The sequence below is a fragment of the Acomys minous genome (assembly GCF_964271855.1).
Source record: "Acomys minous genome assembly, chromosome: 9".
Classification (NCBI taxonomy): domain Eukaryota; kingdom Metazoa; phylum Chordata; class Mammalia; order Rodentia; family Muridae; genus Acomys; species Acomys minous.
The window spans coordinates 83828154-83843983 of NC_140490.1; the positions used below are offsets into that span (position 1 = coordinate 83828154).

Genomic DNA, 15830 nt, shown 5'->3' on the forward strand with positions numbered 1-15830 from the left:
ACTTTGGTTATAAGGCAGATGAACTCAGGTGGTCACAGGAGTACTGGGGCAGAAGGGACTGATGAGGTAGTGAGAGTGTTCCTGTCAGCAGGCTGTATGTTTAAGGTCTGTGGTCCCAGGGTCAAGCTCAATGTCCTTCTTCAGGAGTGGATATGAGGGTAAGTGGGTGGTGTCTGTGTGGTCATGGCCTTGATGTCTTTGTCCCTTCTCAAGCCTGCTCCCAAATGGTTGCCCTGTTCTTTCCTCCTCATCTCTTCACATGTGCTGAGTGTGTACGTGAATACATCTGCCACCCCAGGCACTGTGGGTTTCTCTGGCACCATGCCAAGTCTAGTTCCCAGGCCCCTCCAGTCAACCTTTGGGGTTTATGGTGTGGGTGGGAGTTACCAGAGCCACTAGGACGCCACTAGTACATGTCCTGTCCCATGAGGTGCAGAACCTGTCACTGTCTGACTCTGAGCAGCAGGTCAGGGCACTGCTTTCTATCTATCCTCCCTCCCTCCCTCCCTCCCTCCCTCCCTCCCTCCCTCCCTCCCTTCCTGTCTGTATCTATATACCTATCTATTTTTCTCTGTGTAACAGTCCTGGCTGTCCTAGGCTCACTTTGTAGATCAGGATGGCCTCAAACTCACAGAAATCCACCTGCCTCTACCTTCTCAGTGCTGGGATTAATGGTGTACACCACGAACCCCAGCTTGAAATCCTTTCTCAAGAGCACCTTTGCAAGCCAGATCAGCTGGGTTTCTAGGGGAGCTGTTTAGGAAGCAGGAGCCTAAGGACCAGCTGGCTGCCATTCATGCATGGTGGTGCACACCTTTAATCCCAGAACTTGGGAGGCATCTCTGTGACTCTGAGGCTAGCCTGGTCTACATAGTGAGGCCTAGGCTCAAAAACAAAATTACAGAAAAACTCAAATTGGAGGCTGGGTGTGGTGGCGCACACCTTTAATCCCAGCGCTTGGGAGTAGAGGCAGGCAGATCATTGTGAGTTCAAGGTCAGCCTGGACTACAAAGTGAGTCTAGGACAGCCATGACTACACAGAGAAACCCTGTCTCAAAAAACCGAAACCGAAACCAAACCAAAACAAAACCCAAAAATTTCAAGTTGATACCCAGCTCTTAGTTTTGTGTGTGTTGCATGATGGTTCTTTTCTTTTCTTTTTCAGAAAAACCTGCTGTTGCACCATCCGTCTTTGTGTTTCAGAAGGACAAAGGACAGAAGGTGAGGGCCACTGCGCACTCTGAACATAGCTTCCTTCAACTTGCTTTGCTTCCTAAGAAGCCAGTGAAGACCAGGTTGATGGGGCCTCCAGACTTCACTTTGAACCAGAGCATCGGCTTGGGACATGGTCTCAGGTCTCAGCCCTGTGCTTTAGAATTGTCTCCCTATTCTGGGAAAGCTAGGGCAGAGGGCCTGGGAAGGGGAGGCACTTCGGAAGGAGAGAGGCTGGTGAATTCGAGAGGAGCGAGCTCTGTGCATGGAGTGTACACTTAGAACACAGCCTCCACTCTCTTCCCAGTACCCCAGGAAAGTGTCTTAGGGGACTGTGTCCCAGCCAGTGCATGTCACTGCACCTGGAATAAATCTGCTTACTGTCCCTGCCTCTCCTCCCTGTCTATGGGGCTGAGTGTTCCCTCTTGGAGGGCATATCGCTCTAGAGGCCATGTGCTACATGTCTAGTGTGCGCCGCCTCTGGGCCTTGTGGAGAGGCAACAGCCAGAATGCCACTGTCCACTCAAGGCTATCCATTTTACCCCTCTTGGACACAACTGTGTGCAGAGGTCAGAGGCATATCAGAAGATGGTGGCTGCTGGTGGCACGGCTCCCAGCCTGGGCATTTGCATCTTGTTGGGAGGCTGGCAGTATTTAACTGCATCTGGGTAATCAGCTAGGAGCTGCTGTGGCCTGATGATGGCGTGTGCGCGTGTGTCCATCCATCCATCTGTCCATGCATAGGTATGCATATTCAGGTGAGGGTGAGGAAAGCTGCTGCCTACCCCACCCCCATACCTGCCAGGGTGACACTGCTGCTTAGCTCTCTGTTCCTGTTGTTGGCTGAAGCATCTGGAGGCCCCAGGAAGCTGCAGGTTTGTTTTGGTGACACTAGTTTCCAAGATGCCATGCGGCCTTCTCTCCCCAGCCTGGTGACACTCTGCATTGGGTCCTCTGTGTGGTCTTCAATAGGAGTCAGAGTCATGTGTCAGATCTGTCTCCCGTTGTTTTCTCTCTAGTGTTGAGCAGTATCTGGACTTCTCTGGACCGTCCTGTGGTCATGTCCTAGGCGGCTTTAGTTGGTGGTGTTGGAACCCCACACAGTCACCGGCTGCCCCTCTGCTGCTGTGTGGACAGACCCACAGCGAGGGCTGGTGTCTCTGAGGTTCCATACACAGAAGGTCCTGACTATCTGAGCCTTGTGGAGGAAGCCACCAGTGGAAACTGCCACAATCCTGAGGCAGGGTACAGCTCTGAGGGGGATGCTAGGAGCCTGGCTAGGTGTGAGCACACCCAAGTGTCATGATCCTTGGGGGGAGGGGGGGCCCTTGATATCATTGGTTTGGGTTCAGCTTCTCCAAGAGGTCTATGTGACTGGCCTTACACCCTGGCTTTGATGCCTCCAAGTATGCTGTGTGTTCTTACCAAAGTCATAGGCTTTTCAGTGCTGTTTTCTGCTTTGTGACTGCCAGGCAGAAGTGGCCTGCCTGGGCTATACAGTGAAGGCCTATCTCCTTATTTACTTTGTATGCAAGCATGTCTGTGTACCACATGTGTGTAGGCGGCTGTGGAGGCCAGAGGAGGGTGTTGGGTTCCCAGGACTGGATGTAGAGGTAGGTGGTTGTGAACCACTTGGTGTGGATGCTGTTGCAGACAACATGCCTCTTCATACTTACGAATTAGCAAAAGGATGGCTCTTGAGTAGAGCATGCCTGGCTGCAGCTACTGCCCAAAGAGGAGCATCAGATACAGACTTACTGGGTCATAACTTAGGCTCCTTAGTAGGCTGCAGGCCCTGGCTCCAGGTTGCACTTTCAGCAGTGTAAACAGAGACAAGACACTGCAAGTCTGGGCGCTTGGGCAGAAGGGAGGTCTCACAAAAAGAAGGTGCCAGGATTCTTTGTTCAGTACACCATGTTGTTACCTGGGTCGTCTTGCCTGCCTATGGAATCATGCTGTGGGCTTTTGGGAGGCCAGGAAATAGCATTGGCTGTGGCTGCCTGTCAGAGGTGTGTTTCTGGGGGATGAGCCCAATGGCTGCTCAGTCCTTTGAACAAATGTTCACCTCCTGGCATGGTGTCTACTTACCTCTAATAGTCCTGGGTAGCTGCTTTCATCTCTGGGCTTTGGGCAGCGCCCCTTAGCTCAATTCTCCTGATTTAATATCTCCTAAGCAAACTTACTACCAAATCTTATGGCAGCAGCTCTGTTACCAAGGGTTTCTTCAGCATTACTGGAAGCTAAAGCCCAGACTTCTACAATGAGAGTCAGCATCCCCCTTCCCCCCCCCAAAAAAAACCTCTGTCTCTTAAGCAAACAGGCATCATAACGATAGAGTGTGAGGCCTTTGTCTTTCTGTTCCCAGCCAAGCTTCCTTCAGGAGTCTGTCTCCCCATTCTTCTGTCTGGTTTTTGCTCTTATATTTTCAGTTTTATTTGGAAAATTCTCAATCCTCAGAAAAGACAACACTAAGGCTGGGCATAGTAGTGTATACCTTTAATTCCAGCATCAAGAGGCAGAAGTTGGCAGACGTCTGTGAATTCAGGGTCACCAGGGTTGCATAGTGAAACCCTGTTTGTGTGTGTTGGGGGGATAGTTGGGGGAACAGGACGATACTAGCAACCGACCCCAGTGCTTGCCTCCACCTAGCATTTCCAGGGGACCTGACCAAGGAAGGACTTGGTGCAACCAGTGTCTGTCCTTCCGTAGCATGAGGAGCAGGGCACTCCTTAGGGAATGGCTGTGGGTTGGTCAGGGTGGAGTCAAAGCTGAGTTGTGGGATAAACTTCCCGATATGGTGGCACATCTCTGTGGTGGCGCACGCCTTTAATCCCAGCATTCGGGAGGCAGAGGCAGGTGGATCTCTGAGTTCGAGGTCAGCCTGGTCTACAGAGCTCTAGGTCAGCAAAGGCTACACAGAGCAACCCTGTCTCAAACAACAAACAAACCACGAAGCCTGCTGTCAATCAGAACATGGTGCTGTGCTCTCCAAGTCACCTTTGTGTGTGAAGCGGAAAGACTGTAAGATTTGGGTCAGCCTGGGCTACAGAGGGGGACCCTGACTTCAGAGAGCTTGGTTCATGTTTAAAAAAACAAAACAAACAAAAAAACTACACTGGGCAGTGGCACAGGACTAGAAAGGGAGCAAGCGGCTCAGCTGCCAGCCAGGAGTTTTCACCTCCCATGACAGGTGCATCAGCAGCTGTGCAGTGACAGTGGCGAGTTGCCTGTTGCCCGGGGTGACAGGTTGCCACCTTCTGCTGTTGCCTAGCTTAGGGAATCTGCCCACGCCTGTTTATTTTATGGATGTAGTTTGTTGCTATCATTTGTTTCTGGTGATGGAACCAGGAGCTTGTCTGTCAGCCCATCATCCTAGCACCGAAGTACATCCCCAATCCAAGCTTTTGGTTACTTATTAATTATTAATAATGATTGTTTTTGTTTAGAGATGGACTCACTGTATAGTCCTGGCTGAACTAGAGCTTGCTGTGTAGAGCAGGCTGTCCTGAACTCTGCCTGCTTCTGGCTCTACCTTCAAAGTGCTGGGTTTAAAGGTGTACCACCACACCTGGCTTATTTATTAATTTTTGAGTTAGAAATCTCATGCTTGGCCGGGCGTGGTGGCACACGCCTTTAATTCCAGCACTCGGGAGGCAGAGGCAGGCGGATCGCTGTGAGTTCGAGGCCAGCTGGAACTACAAGTGAGTCCAGGACAGTCAAGGCTACGCAGAGAAACCCTGTCTTGAAAAACCAACCCTCCTCCCCCCAAAAAACAAAAAAAAAACAAAAAAAGAAATTTCATGCTTAGGTTTATAGAGTCTCCTAGCTGGGTGGTGGTGGTGCACGCCTTTTAATCCCAGCACTCTGAAGGCAGCCTGGTCTGCAGTGTGTTCCAGGACAGCCAGGGCTGTTACCCAGAGAACCTTGTCTAGAAAACAACAACAACAAAAGAGCCCCATGCTCTACTGACTGAGTTAGCTGGGCAGTCTTTTAAAATTTTATTTTATGCACGAGTGTTTTGTCTGCATGTATATTTGCACCATGTGCTTGATTGGTGTCCATGCGGTCAGAAAGGGGCATCAAGTCCCCTGGACCTGGAGTTACAGACAGCTGTGAGCTGCCATGTGGGTGCTGGGAATTGAACCCAGGTCTTCTGAAAGAACAGCCAGTGCTCTTTGAGTAATAGCCATCTCTCAGCCCAGTGGTCATTATTTTTAAGACAGTCTTATAGCCCAAGCTGTTGTTGAACTCACTGTGTAACCCAGGCTAGCCTTGGATTTCTGATCCTCCTGCCTCTCACTCCTGAGTGGGAGCCTGGCATGGGAGCTAAGGGTGGAAACCAGGCCTTTGCACATGTGAGGCACATGCTCTACAATAGAACTGCGGCACAGTTTATTTAATTTTATTTTAGTCTAAGACAGTCTTGTACTGTAGCCCAGGGTGGGGTTTACATGTCTAAGTGCTGAGGTGACAGGTATGCACCCCCATGGACTCCAGACCTTTGACACCTGAAGAGTTGTGGCCAAGAGTACTGTTGCTCTTCTCTGTCCCCATGTCTTGGGGATGCTCTCTGTGGGGCGTGGGTATGAGGCCATTGCTTTGTGTGCCTGGGAGGTAGGCGCTTCGCTCTCTCCATGTCTGCTGTATTGTAGTGACGGATGCAGCTGTCAGCATGTCCCCTTGCAGCATGTGCTGACCCGTGGCACCTCAGCAGTGGCTCTCAGAAGCCAGTGCTGCTCAGCCCTGTCCCCTGTACCTGTGCCCATTTTTCATATAGCACCTGGATGATGTGGTTTTTTAGTGTCCCTGGGGGATGCAGAGGCCAGAAACGGGTGGCAGGCTGGCATGATATGGGTTAGTGCTGGAAGACGGCGTTGGAGCACTCTGCTTCCTTGTCTGTGCTCCTAGCCCCCACTCTCAGCAAGGAGTTAAATTAAATCTCACTCTCAAGTAGCAGGAGGAGCTGATGTGGCCACTGTGATCTAGGAGGCTGATGATGCTGAGCTCCAAGCATGACGTGACCTGTGTAGAAGCTTTCTAAGCTCTCTTGGCCCTCCTGGGCCAGGGTCTCCCTTCGTAGCCCAGGCTGGCCTGCGTCACAGTCCTCCCGCCTCTACCTGCCGAGTGCTGTGATTGCAGGCTTGTGCTGCTGCGTCTGCTCTGGAAGGAGGTTTGATGGGGCCGTTTCTTTTCACAGGACTCTGCGTTTGTTGTATTTTCTTTTGATGGGGGTCATATTTCAAAGTAGCACCCGTGCCACATCTGGTGACACAGTCCTGTGTCCCAGCCACCTGGGAGGCTGAGACAAGAGGGCCCTGGAGCACAGGACTCAAGGTGACCTGGCATCAAGACAGATCACATCACAGCTCTGTGGGCAAGTCATACCCTTCAGACGTTCCTTCGTCTCTGGCCGACAGCCACAGCCATTTCAGTTATGGGCTGAGAACAGCTGGTAGACAGTGCCACATGGGGTTTGGGGCCTGGGGCCACAGGTGCCCTGTGTAGATGTCCTCAGAGTTCCCAGATCTCCCTCAAAGGCTGCTGGCTGTTAGTTTTTGCATTCCTTACCCTTTCTCAAATAAGCCCACACCCAGGGTGTCTGGGATGAGCTCGGGAAAAGCAGAGGCCAAAGAATGTGTGAGTGTCCTATCCCTCTGTCACTGACAGCATTTTAATGTCTGGCTGAAATGGCCAAAAGCAACAGAATCCTGGGGGTTTAATCTCTAGCATCATGTCTCCTTCCCTGCTCCAAGAGAGGGGTCTCCTCATTCTGGCCCACCATTGTTCTGAAAAGAAGGCTTAAGCCAGGGGTGATGGCACACGCCTTTAATCCCAGCACTTAGGAGGCAGAGGCAGGTGGATCGCTGTGAGTTTGAGGCCAGCCTGGTCTATAAAAGTGAGTCCAGGACAACCAGGTCTGTTACACAGAGAAACCCTGTCTCAAAAAACCTAAAAGAAAAGGAGGCTTACTCTCTACCTGCCCAACAGCCCTATGTACAAGAAGGCAGAGGTAGGGACAGGGCCCCTTCCCTTCTCCAGTGGCCTCTCTTGTTCCCTGGGCCCACACCACGTACAGCCCCTGACATTTGTCCCTTACCCTTCTCCACAGTGTGGCCTTTTGTGTACATTGAAGGAAAATTGTCTTTTTTGCCCCCCAGTCCTCCACAGAGCACAAAGACTTGCCGGAGTCGGGAGAGGAGCCTCGGGGGGAGGCTGAGGCGCCCTGCCCTGATGCAGGGCACCCCAAATCTACTGGGGAGCATGCCTTAGACCCTTCTGCCCTTGCTAGCGCTTCCGCCAACTCTCCTCCACCCCCTGCTCCTGCAGCCCAGCCTCCTTGTGTGCAAGAACTGGCAGGGGTAAGTGCCCACAGCCCACCCTGCACTCTGTTACGTGGTTCGAGCCCCAAGACGACCTGAAGCAGCCGGGAGGGGGGGCAGCAAGGACTTACTCCACCCAAATTAGTTATGCCACTGACCAGACAGAGGGACCAAGCCCTCTCTTGTCTGTACCACAGTGAGAGATGATGCCTACTTCCTAGGAGATGAGAGGGGACCTGAGAGGAGCTGGCATGGCAACACTGTCACCCTTCCAGGCCTTACTGGCCTCCTCCCGCTTCTCTTGTCGTGGATGTGAGTGGGCAAGGTCAGGATCTTAGGATCCGCCCTCTCTGGACACTGAGCTTGGGCTGCTGTGAAGCAGGAAGAGGGGAAGCCCCCACCCATCCAGTCCCTCTAGCACCTGTGGACTGTGGGGGTGGGGCTAGATTACACCGCAGGGGCAGGAAGTGCTTCTGTCTTAAAGTGAGAGCTGGGCTGGTAGCTCAGCGGATAAGAGCATTTGCTGTGAAACCAAGGCATCCTGAGTTCAAATCCCCAGCACCTACATAAAAAGACATGGTTACGTACCTGTAACCTCAGCATTGTGGGGGGAGGGGGGAGACAGGAAGATCTGGAGCTCAGTGGTCAGCTAGCCTAGCCCAAAGTGGTGAGCTTCAGGTTCAGTGACAGACCTTGTTTCAAAGAACAAGTTGGAGAGCATAGAAGACACCCACCATCCCCTGCTGGTCTTCACACACAGGCACACTCCAAGGTAGGTAAGAGGTGGCCAGCACAGTCACAGGTGACCAGGTATATGTTGAGTGGGGCCAGGCTCTGCTTGCACCCTCCACAGGCCTGAGTGGTCCCTACCTTTATACCAGCCCCAGTCCCCAAGCCCAGGTCATGCTGGGAGAAGGTTTGACCAGGGTGAGGCTTAGGTCCTGCTATGTCATTTGAGGATTCAGGCTGTGAGGGCAAAGAAGCCAGCTTTTATGGTATGTCAGGGACTGTGGGAAGAAATTCTTCCTCTGTGGTGCCAAAGAGTGGAGGTAACAACAGAAGCTGCATGAATCAGGGTGCTCCAGTTTTACTCCGGACAAAGCACCCTTGAGAAGTGCATCCAGAAGTCCACAGCCTCTGCAGAGGCTCTGGCCGAGGGAATAGACTGGCAAGGCTCTGCAGATGCTGGCTTCCAGGCTGAGCCACACGGGGCAGGTCCATCCTGAGCTGCTCTCCAGCGCTGGTGTCCTGTGTGACGAACTGGGCCCACAGAGCCTGGCTTTTCGATTCTTTCCAGATCAGCCAGGGAAAGGGTCCTCTAGATAGGGGGAGCCAGAGTTCACCCTCTACCTCCTACCCTTGTGCTTATGGGACTTCACAGTGCCTGCAGCAGCACTGTCAGACCACCACTTGGTGACATCACTGAGCCACCAGGCCAGCACAGGGCTCAGTGCATAAGCTGGGCTGGCTCATTTGCGCGGACATTCTATAATTTGGGTGAATTGGCCTGTAAATCCATTTGGGTGGAACCTGATCCCAGGGATACCAGGCTGAGTTCGTCAGTCTCCCTGTGCAGCAGAGTCTCAGTTCAGGGAGCCACTTGGCTGGCTACCCAGAGGGCTCCTCTGTCTCTCCAGTTTGTATGTACTGTGTGCCACACTTGTTGGTGTGTAGGGGGGGGGGCTCTGTGATGAGCAGTTGCCCACCAAGGGCCTGTGAGTAACCTGCTGTCTTAGAGGATGTAGACAGACTATGTTGGCGCAGCACCCAACATGCACCTGACCCCTGCATTGCCTCTGCCTCCCTGATTGTTGAGGTTACAGGTGTGTACCACTGCAGTCTCTTGATGTGTTGTGTCAGCTGGCCACCCTGTAGCACCCAAAAGCGGCTTGTATGTGCTTCTCGTCCCAGCACTTCTGCCAAGACCAGCTAAGCTCATACTTTGGGTATGTGGGGCAGGCAGTTCTAAGGCAGGGTTTTAGGTAGCTTAGGCTGGCTTTGAACTCCTGATCTTCCTGCCTCCACCTCTGCGTCTTTTGTGCCCTCTGCTGGTAGAAGTGAGCCATGCTGCAGCTTTGGGGGAGCTTTGGGAGCTTTGGGGTGATTTGGGGATCAGTTGGAACGCTGGCCTGGCCTTTCTCCTTGGCTCCCTGGCTAGTGAGGTGGATGCCTCATGGAACCCAAGTCTCTCTGCTTGTCATCCTGGAGCCCTTGTCCTTGAAGCAGTAGGACTGCTTCCTCCTCCTCCCCACATGCACCCCTGGTGATGTCCCGGGTGGACCCTTAAAACCTGCTCCCTTGATGGAGTTGAACAGCAGCCATGATACATGAGAATGTCTGGAGTTGTGTTGATGCAGCCATGGGGCTGAGGTGATGGGAGTTGTTATACAACAGACCATCTCCTGCCTTGGGTGCCCCAGAAGCAGCAGCCTCCCTCTGCTCAGTCTACCCCTATGACTCTCTGCAGATGGTTGCTTTCTGCACGAAGGTCTCATCAGTGTGTGGAGGTCTGCAGGAGGATAGCCTTCTGCATCTCCTTAGACTGCAGACCTCCCCAGTCTCAGTGAGAGTCATCTGTGCCCAGGGCACTGGGCTTGGAGATCTGAGCAGAGGAAAAGTGGGTGACAGCCCGAGATGGAATTACAGAAGTCACTTCTGACTGCTGGAAGAAGTAGAGTGGTAGAGAGGGGCTGAAGAGGAGCCAGTGGTGGCAGTCACACAGGAAGGGACAAGTCCAGCCAGCAGGAGTAGACACTTCACAGGGAGGACAGATGGGGCAAAAGGGCTTGGCTCGTCCACAACAGGAGGCCATGGGGGTTTGCCTGACCTGAAGTGATGGGTGTAGACTCTGCCTTAGTGCCAGAGTGGCCCCAACTTCTGTTCAGGCTTGATGGGAGAGATCTTGTGGTGGAAGTTGGCAGGATCCTTGCCATTGCTATAGGTGGGATCTGTAGCTTCTGCAAGGCTGAGTCACAGCCCACTTCAGTATCTAAGAGATAGCAGAGATTAGGGGATCGGGGAGACCAGAAACTAGCTATTCTCAACTGTCCTAGGCATGAGTCCGCAAGGCCAGTGACGTGTCCCATCCATCTGAGCAGGGCCTTCACCCACCACCTGTGAAATTATATGGCAGTGACTAGGAGGCCTAACTCCTAGAGAGTCCCAGGGTGATTCACCTTGCAGGTTGGATGTGGATACAGCAAGGTAGCAAAGACCACGGGAATGTTGTCAATGCACCCAGAAGACAAGAGGACGCCTCAAGGTCCACACACACCATGGCTCCCACTATGTGTTAGGTTGCAGGCCCTACTGGTTTTCTGAGGTGCAGTCTGGGACAGTGTCTGCTCACTGGGAAGGTTCCCAGCAAACCTCTGTTGTGTGGCCAGGTAGGAGTTTGGGCTGGTACTTGGGGTCCGATAAGGTAACATCCCAGGGCAGGTTGTGAGTCCTACTGGGGCAGGGTGAGCATGGAAAATTGCCATGGAGTTGGTGCCCACCTGGGGGTCAGGTTACCCCAGAGGCTAGCAAAGGGAAGGTTCCCAGGACCAGGGTGCCCAAGGAAGGGTTTGGTGCAGTGAAATGTGTATGTTACAGAGAGGTGAGAGCTGGAGCAGGGACAGACAGTAGGGTTACATTTAGGCATCAGGCTGCTGTTTCTCACACTCCTGTCCCATATGAGGAAAGTCGTGCTTTGGGCCTGCGCACTGACATCAATGCAAAGGGGTGACTGAGATGCACTGTGATGGTCAGGTGTGATTGACCCCAAGTGCTGCAGAGTTGCTGAGCCCTTGGCTCAGGACCCTTTTCCTGATACCCTATGTAGCCCCTAAGAGATCTGACAGCCTATGGAGAGAAAGTTGTTCCAGTGATGAGGTCTTGGTGTGGGAGTTGGGAATGGTGCTTCCATGGGATGTGTCTGGGGACCATCACTGTCCCTGTCCTGTGAGTGAGAGAGCGTAGTCCCATGAAGCAAAGAGGAGGGCTTGCTTCTCTGACACAGACCCAAGCTGTTAGCTCATACTGAGGAGGAGAGCACCTAGGTCAGGGTGCTAGTCTGTTAGAGATTTACTGTGTGGCACTGAGTAAATGTTCACCCTCTCTGGGCTTGCTGCTGCAGACTCCAGCCCATTGCCTGTTTGCGCAGTTCCTGGGCTGAGCCATTGTTTACATTGTTACAGGATTATAAGCAAAAGGAAGGAGATGTGTCCTGTGAGCCAAAAGCACTGGCTTTCTGGCCCTTTATGGGAAAAAAATGGGCCAGGGCCCACTGCGGGAGGGTCTCTGCCTGTGCTCACTGTCTGTGGGTTTATTGATTGCATCAGTCCTTGGAGCATTTTCCTGTGTTGTCTCATTTAACCCTAGGCAGGTCCTTGAAGCCAGCATCCCCTATTTGGCTCAGCTTGAGCCAGAAGCATTTTAGGACCATAGGGACATAGGCTCCTGTCTTTCCTAAATGGCCAGGGTCTACCTTGACTGCAGGTCCACCCTTAGCCTTTGCTTCTGGCTGTAGGGTCTGAAGGATGACACAGTACTAAGTGTGGACCCAAGTGGGGGCTGTCTTGGGCAGGAGCTGAGCTCCTTACTCTCAACCAGCAGCTCACACCCTGAATGCCAGGCTGGAACCAGAGGGCCAAGGAGCCTCCTGTGACCTGAAGAAAGGCCCTTGGCAGCCTGGCACAGCCTCTTGGCACTTTGGCTCAGACATGAGAGCTTGCTTGTACTGGAACTGACAGCCTTGAAGCAGCCGTGCACGTGTGTCATAGAATGTTCCAGGATGAGGGGTAGGAGCCAGGAAGCCTGTGTAGGTCATGCTGAGGGCCATGCTAATGCCCTTGGTGGGCCAGGGTGGGTTGTGCTTCTGTGGGGAACGTGTCCCATGGGCCACTGGACCTGACCCATGAAGGATGTCCTTAGGCCCCAGGCAGGGCACAGGGGGACCTGTTGGCACACGTGGGGCCTCTCACCATTTCTGTGCTCTCATTGCAGAGATCTGCTGGCAGCTCCAGCCCTGAAGCCGGAGAAGGTAAGAGAACCTCTAGAATGTTGAGCCAAGTCCTGGAGGCAAACCTGAACACTCCCTGACTCTGCTCACCCTTTGTCTAGATTCTGACCGTGAGGATGGGAACTACTGCCCTCCTGTCAAGCGTGAGCGGACATCCTCTCTAACACACTCAGGTGAGCAACACCTTCATGAGCCAGGGAGAGCCAGCCCCACAGGTGATACCGGGGCCCTACTTGGGCCTTTTCTGGACTGAGGAAAACTGACACAGTTGCCCTAAGGTGGAGTTGGGAGGTTTCCTGTCAAGCCCTGTGGAGACAACAGCTGAGAATATGACTGTCTCTGCGAGGACATGATTGTTGGTGTGGGCTATCGGGGACAGTGTCCTTACCCGCTAGCTACCAAGTACGCACTCATGCAGAGCCAGGGCCAGTCACCTCCACTCCTAGCTCAGGGCATGTGGTAAGACTAAGGGGCCACATAATGGACGCCATCTTCCCGGCTCCAACCAGCTCAGGAGTGAGACAGAGATCTAGGCAGACAGACGCTGGGGATGCTCAGTTGGAGGCTGACAAAGCCCAGCAGTCCCCCCTCACACATAGGCACCTGTCAGGTTTGGGGTGATTGCTGCCCTCTAGGCTATGGTCCAGATGCATCTAGGCTGTGAGGAGTGTCACCTAGCTGCATGGAGATGCAGAGGTCCATCTCTTTTTTTTTTTTTTGGTTTTTCGAGACAGGGTCTCTCTGTGTAGCCTTGGCTGTCCTGGACTCACTTTGTAGACCAGGCTGGCCTCGAACTCACAGTGATCCACCTGCCTCTGCATCCCGAGTTCTGGGACTAAAGGCGTGCGCCACCACGCCCGGTTCGCAGAGGTCCATCTCTTGTGCAGAGGCAGTGGGAAAGCATGGTCTGCCTGGCTCGTACACTGCCTCCCCTTCAGCTGGCAGACGTGCGTCTGCCCAAACACCCAGCTCTTTGCTAGAACTTACCCAAATCAGAGATTCGTGTTTTTTAAAAACTGTAATAACAGAAAACTAGGCTGAGGCTCAGTGGGTAGTACAGTCACCAGGTGTGTAGGAAGCCCTGGGTTTGGATTCAGGAGTGTATAACCTAGGCATGATGGTGCCCCCCAGTCAGCCCAGTGCTTGGGGCCAGGTGTTCAAGATCATGCCCATTCTTAGCGCTGTTCTCTGTGACCACCTGGGGCTGCATGAGACCAAGAAGGGGCCGGCCCTGCTCTTGGAGACCTTTTGGATATTGCATCCCAGGTAGTCTCTGCACCTGGGTTGGCTCCAAATTGGCCACAGCCGCGGGCCATGAAGAACGCTCAGGGTGGCCTTTCTTGGTCTGTAACGCCAGCCCTGAGACTTTCTAGGTGGGGCTCCCTATAAAAGATCTCCCAAGTAATGCTGACAGACCCAATGCTGTGGCCTAAGGTACCCGCTGTAAACACTGCAGGCCCCTCAGGCACTGTGATGATTTATGTGGTGTTGGTGTCCTGCAAAGGCCAGGGTTAGCCTTGTTTCCACCTGTGACCTTGCCTTCTGATCTAGAAGCCAGCGTCTCTTGAGTGTCCCTGGTCTTGCCCTGAAGAGCAAGATCATGCAGTGTTCTAGTCTCTGCTGGCTCTGGCTCTAGGCCTGGTGGTCCATCCCAGGGTAGCAGGTGTCACTGCTGCTGTGTCAAGGAGGTCTGGTTGAGGTCCTCTGATGTCTAGCCCCCCTCCGTCCTTGCCTTCATTCCATCCGGTACATGGTGGCTCCACAGAGCAAGCATCTGAAGCCCTTCTACAGCTGCACACCGCCTTGATTTAAAGGCCCCATGTGGGTGTGGAGAGGTGACACAAAGGGGACTTCCAACCTTGCCCCTCTGCCTGTTTTTCATTCTGTGCGTCTGTGCATGTGTGGCATGTTTATTTGTGTGGGAACCAGACGATGGGCCTCAGATGTTGTCCTCGGTGGATCCTTCTCTCTGTCTCTGTCTTGCTCTCTTGAGACAGGGTCTCTACCTGGACCAGAAACTCACAGTTGGGTCTAGGCTGCCCAGGCAAGCAAGCTCGGGGTCCATCTTCTGTAGCCGTTAGCTTTTTATGTGGAAACTGGAGATATGAACTCAGGCCCTTAGACTTGCAAAGTGGGTGCTGTACCACTGAGCTATCTCCCAGCCCGCTGTAATGGCTTGCATTCCACAGAACTATATTCCTCCAAGGAGAATCTTCAGTCCTGCGTCTACCTCTGGGGTGTCCACAAGGGTGACTTGGTTTCTTGGGGCACAGTTTCTGTCCTCTTTCTGGTGCTGTTACCGTCTGCCCTTCAGTCAGGCTCTGTGTTGGAGGCTCTCCTTGTTTGCTTCACCCCCCACCCGCAACCCCCGTCCCACCAGTGGCTCCCAGAGACTTCCCTCCCTGCCTTCTGTTCTTGGGCCTTCCTGCAGGGTGGATTCTGATGGCTTCTTGGCAATCACAAATCTGTGTTTGATGCTTGGATGCTGGCAGTCTGAAGAGTGGCCCTGGTCCCTTTCTGTCCTGTCCCCACAGTGACTTTGCTCACCATTCCATCTTTTTTTTTTTTTTTAAAGACTTATGCGTGTACACCTGCAGGCCAGAAGGGGGCACCAGATCACATTACAGATGGTTGTGAGCCACCATGTGATTGCTGGGAATTGAACTCAGGACTTCTGGAAGAGCAGTCAGTGCTCTTAACCTCTGAGCTATCTCTCCAGCCCCTCACCATTTCATCTTAGCCCTAGAAGCTGCCTTTCTTTTCTGTTGGGGTACAGCCTCTAGAACCAGGATCTTGATGCTTAGGGTACCCTGCTTGGCCCTTGTTACCCACAGGGTGTGACCCTGTTCCTGGGCATAGAGAGCCAGCACTAGTAGGATTCTTTAGCACCCTAGCCCTTCTTCCTGACATTAAGAAGCTTGGTTTCAGCTGGGCAGTGGCGGTTCATGCCTTTATTTGTTTGTTTGTTTGTTTGTTTGTTTGTTTGTTTATTTTAAGTGTTTCTTTTTTGGTTTTTCAAGACAAGGCCTCTCTGTATAGCCTTGGCTGTCCTGGACTTGCTTTATAGACCAGGCTGGCCTCGAACTCACAGAGATCCACCTGCCTCTGTCTCCCGAGTGCTGGGATTAAAGGTCTGTCCAACAACAGCCTAGCTGGTTCAGGCCTTTAATCCCAGCACTTGGGAGGTAGAGGCAGGTGGATCTCAGTGAGTTTGAGGCCATCCTGGTCTACAGAGAGTTCCAGGACAGCCAGAGATACACAGAGAAACCCAAACTCAAAAAAATAAGAGGGCGAGG

The 15830-nt window shown here is 53.0% G+C and overlaps 1 protein-coding gene across 4 annotated transcripts in view; it reads left to right on the plus strand.

Moving 5' to 3' along the window:
• The window catches only part of RANBP3 (RAN binding protein 3), a 40628-nt gene that overhangs the window by 12824 nt on the left and 11974 nt on the right, over positions 1-15830 (plus strand). For 2 of the 4 annotated variants that reach the window (XM_084797014.1, XM_084797015.1), the window contains exons 2-5: positions 1166-1221; positions 7371-7571; positions 12519-12555; positions 12636-12707. In XM_084797014.1, coding sequence (XP_084653140.1) covers positions 1166-1221; positions 7371-7571; positions 12519-12555; positions 12636-12707 — 366 coding nt within the window. The remainder of the gene's footprint in view (positions 1-1165; positions 1222-7370; positions 7572-12518; positions 12556-12635; positions 12708-15830) is intronic. The other 2 variants (XM_084797016.1, XM_084797017.1) reach the window with 1 other exon arrangement.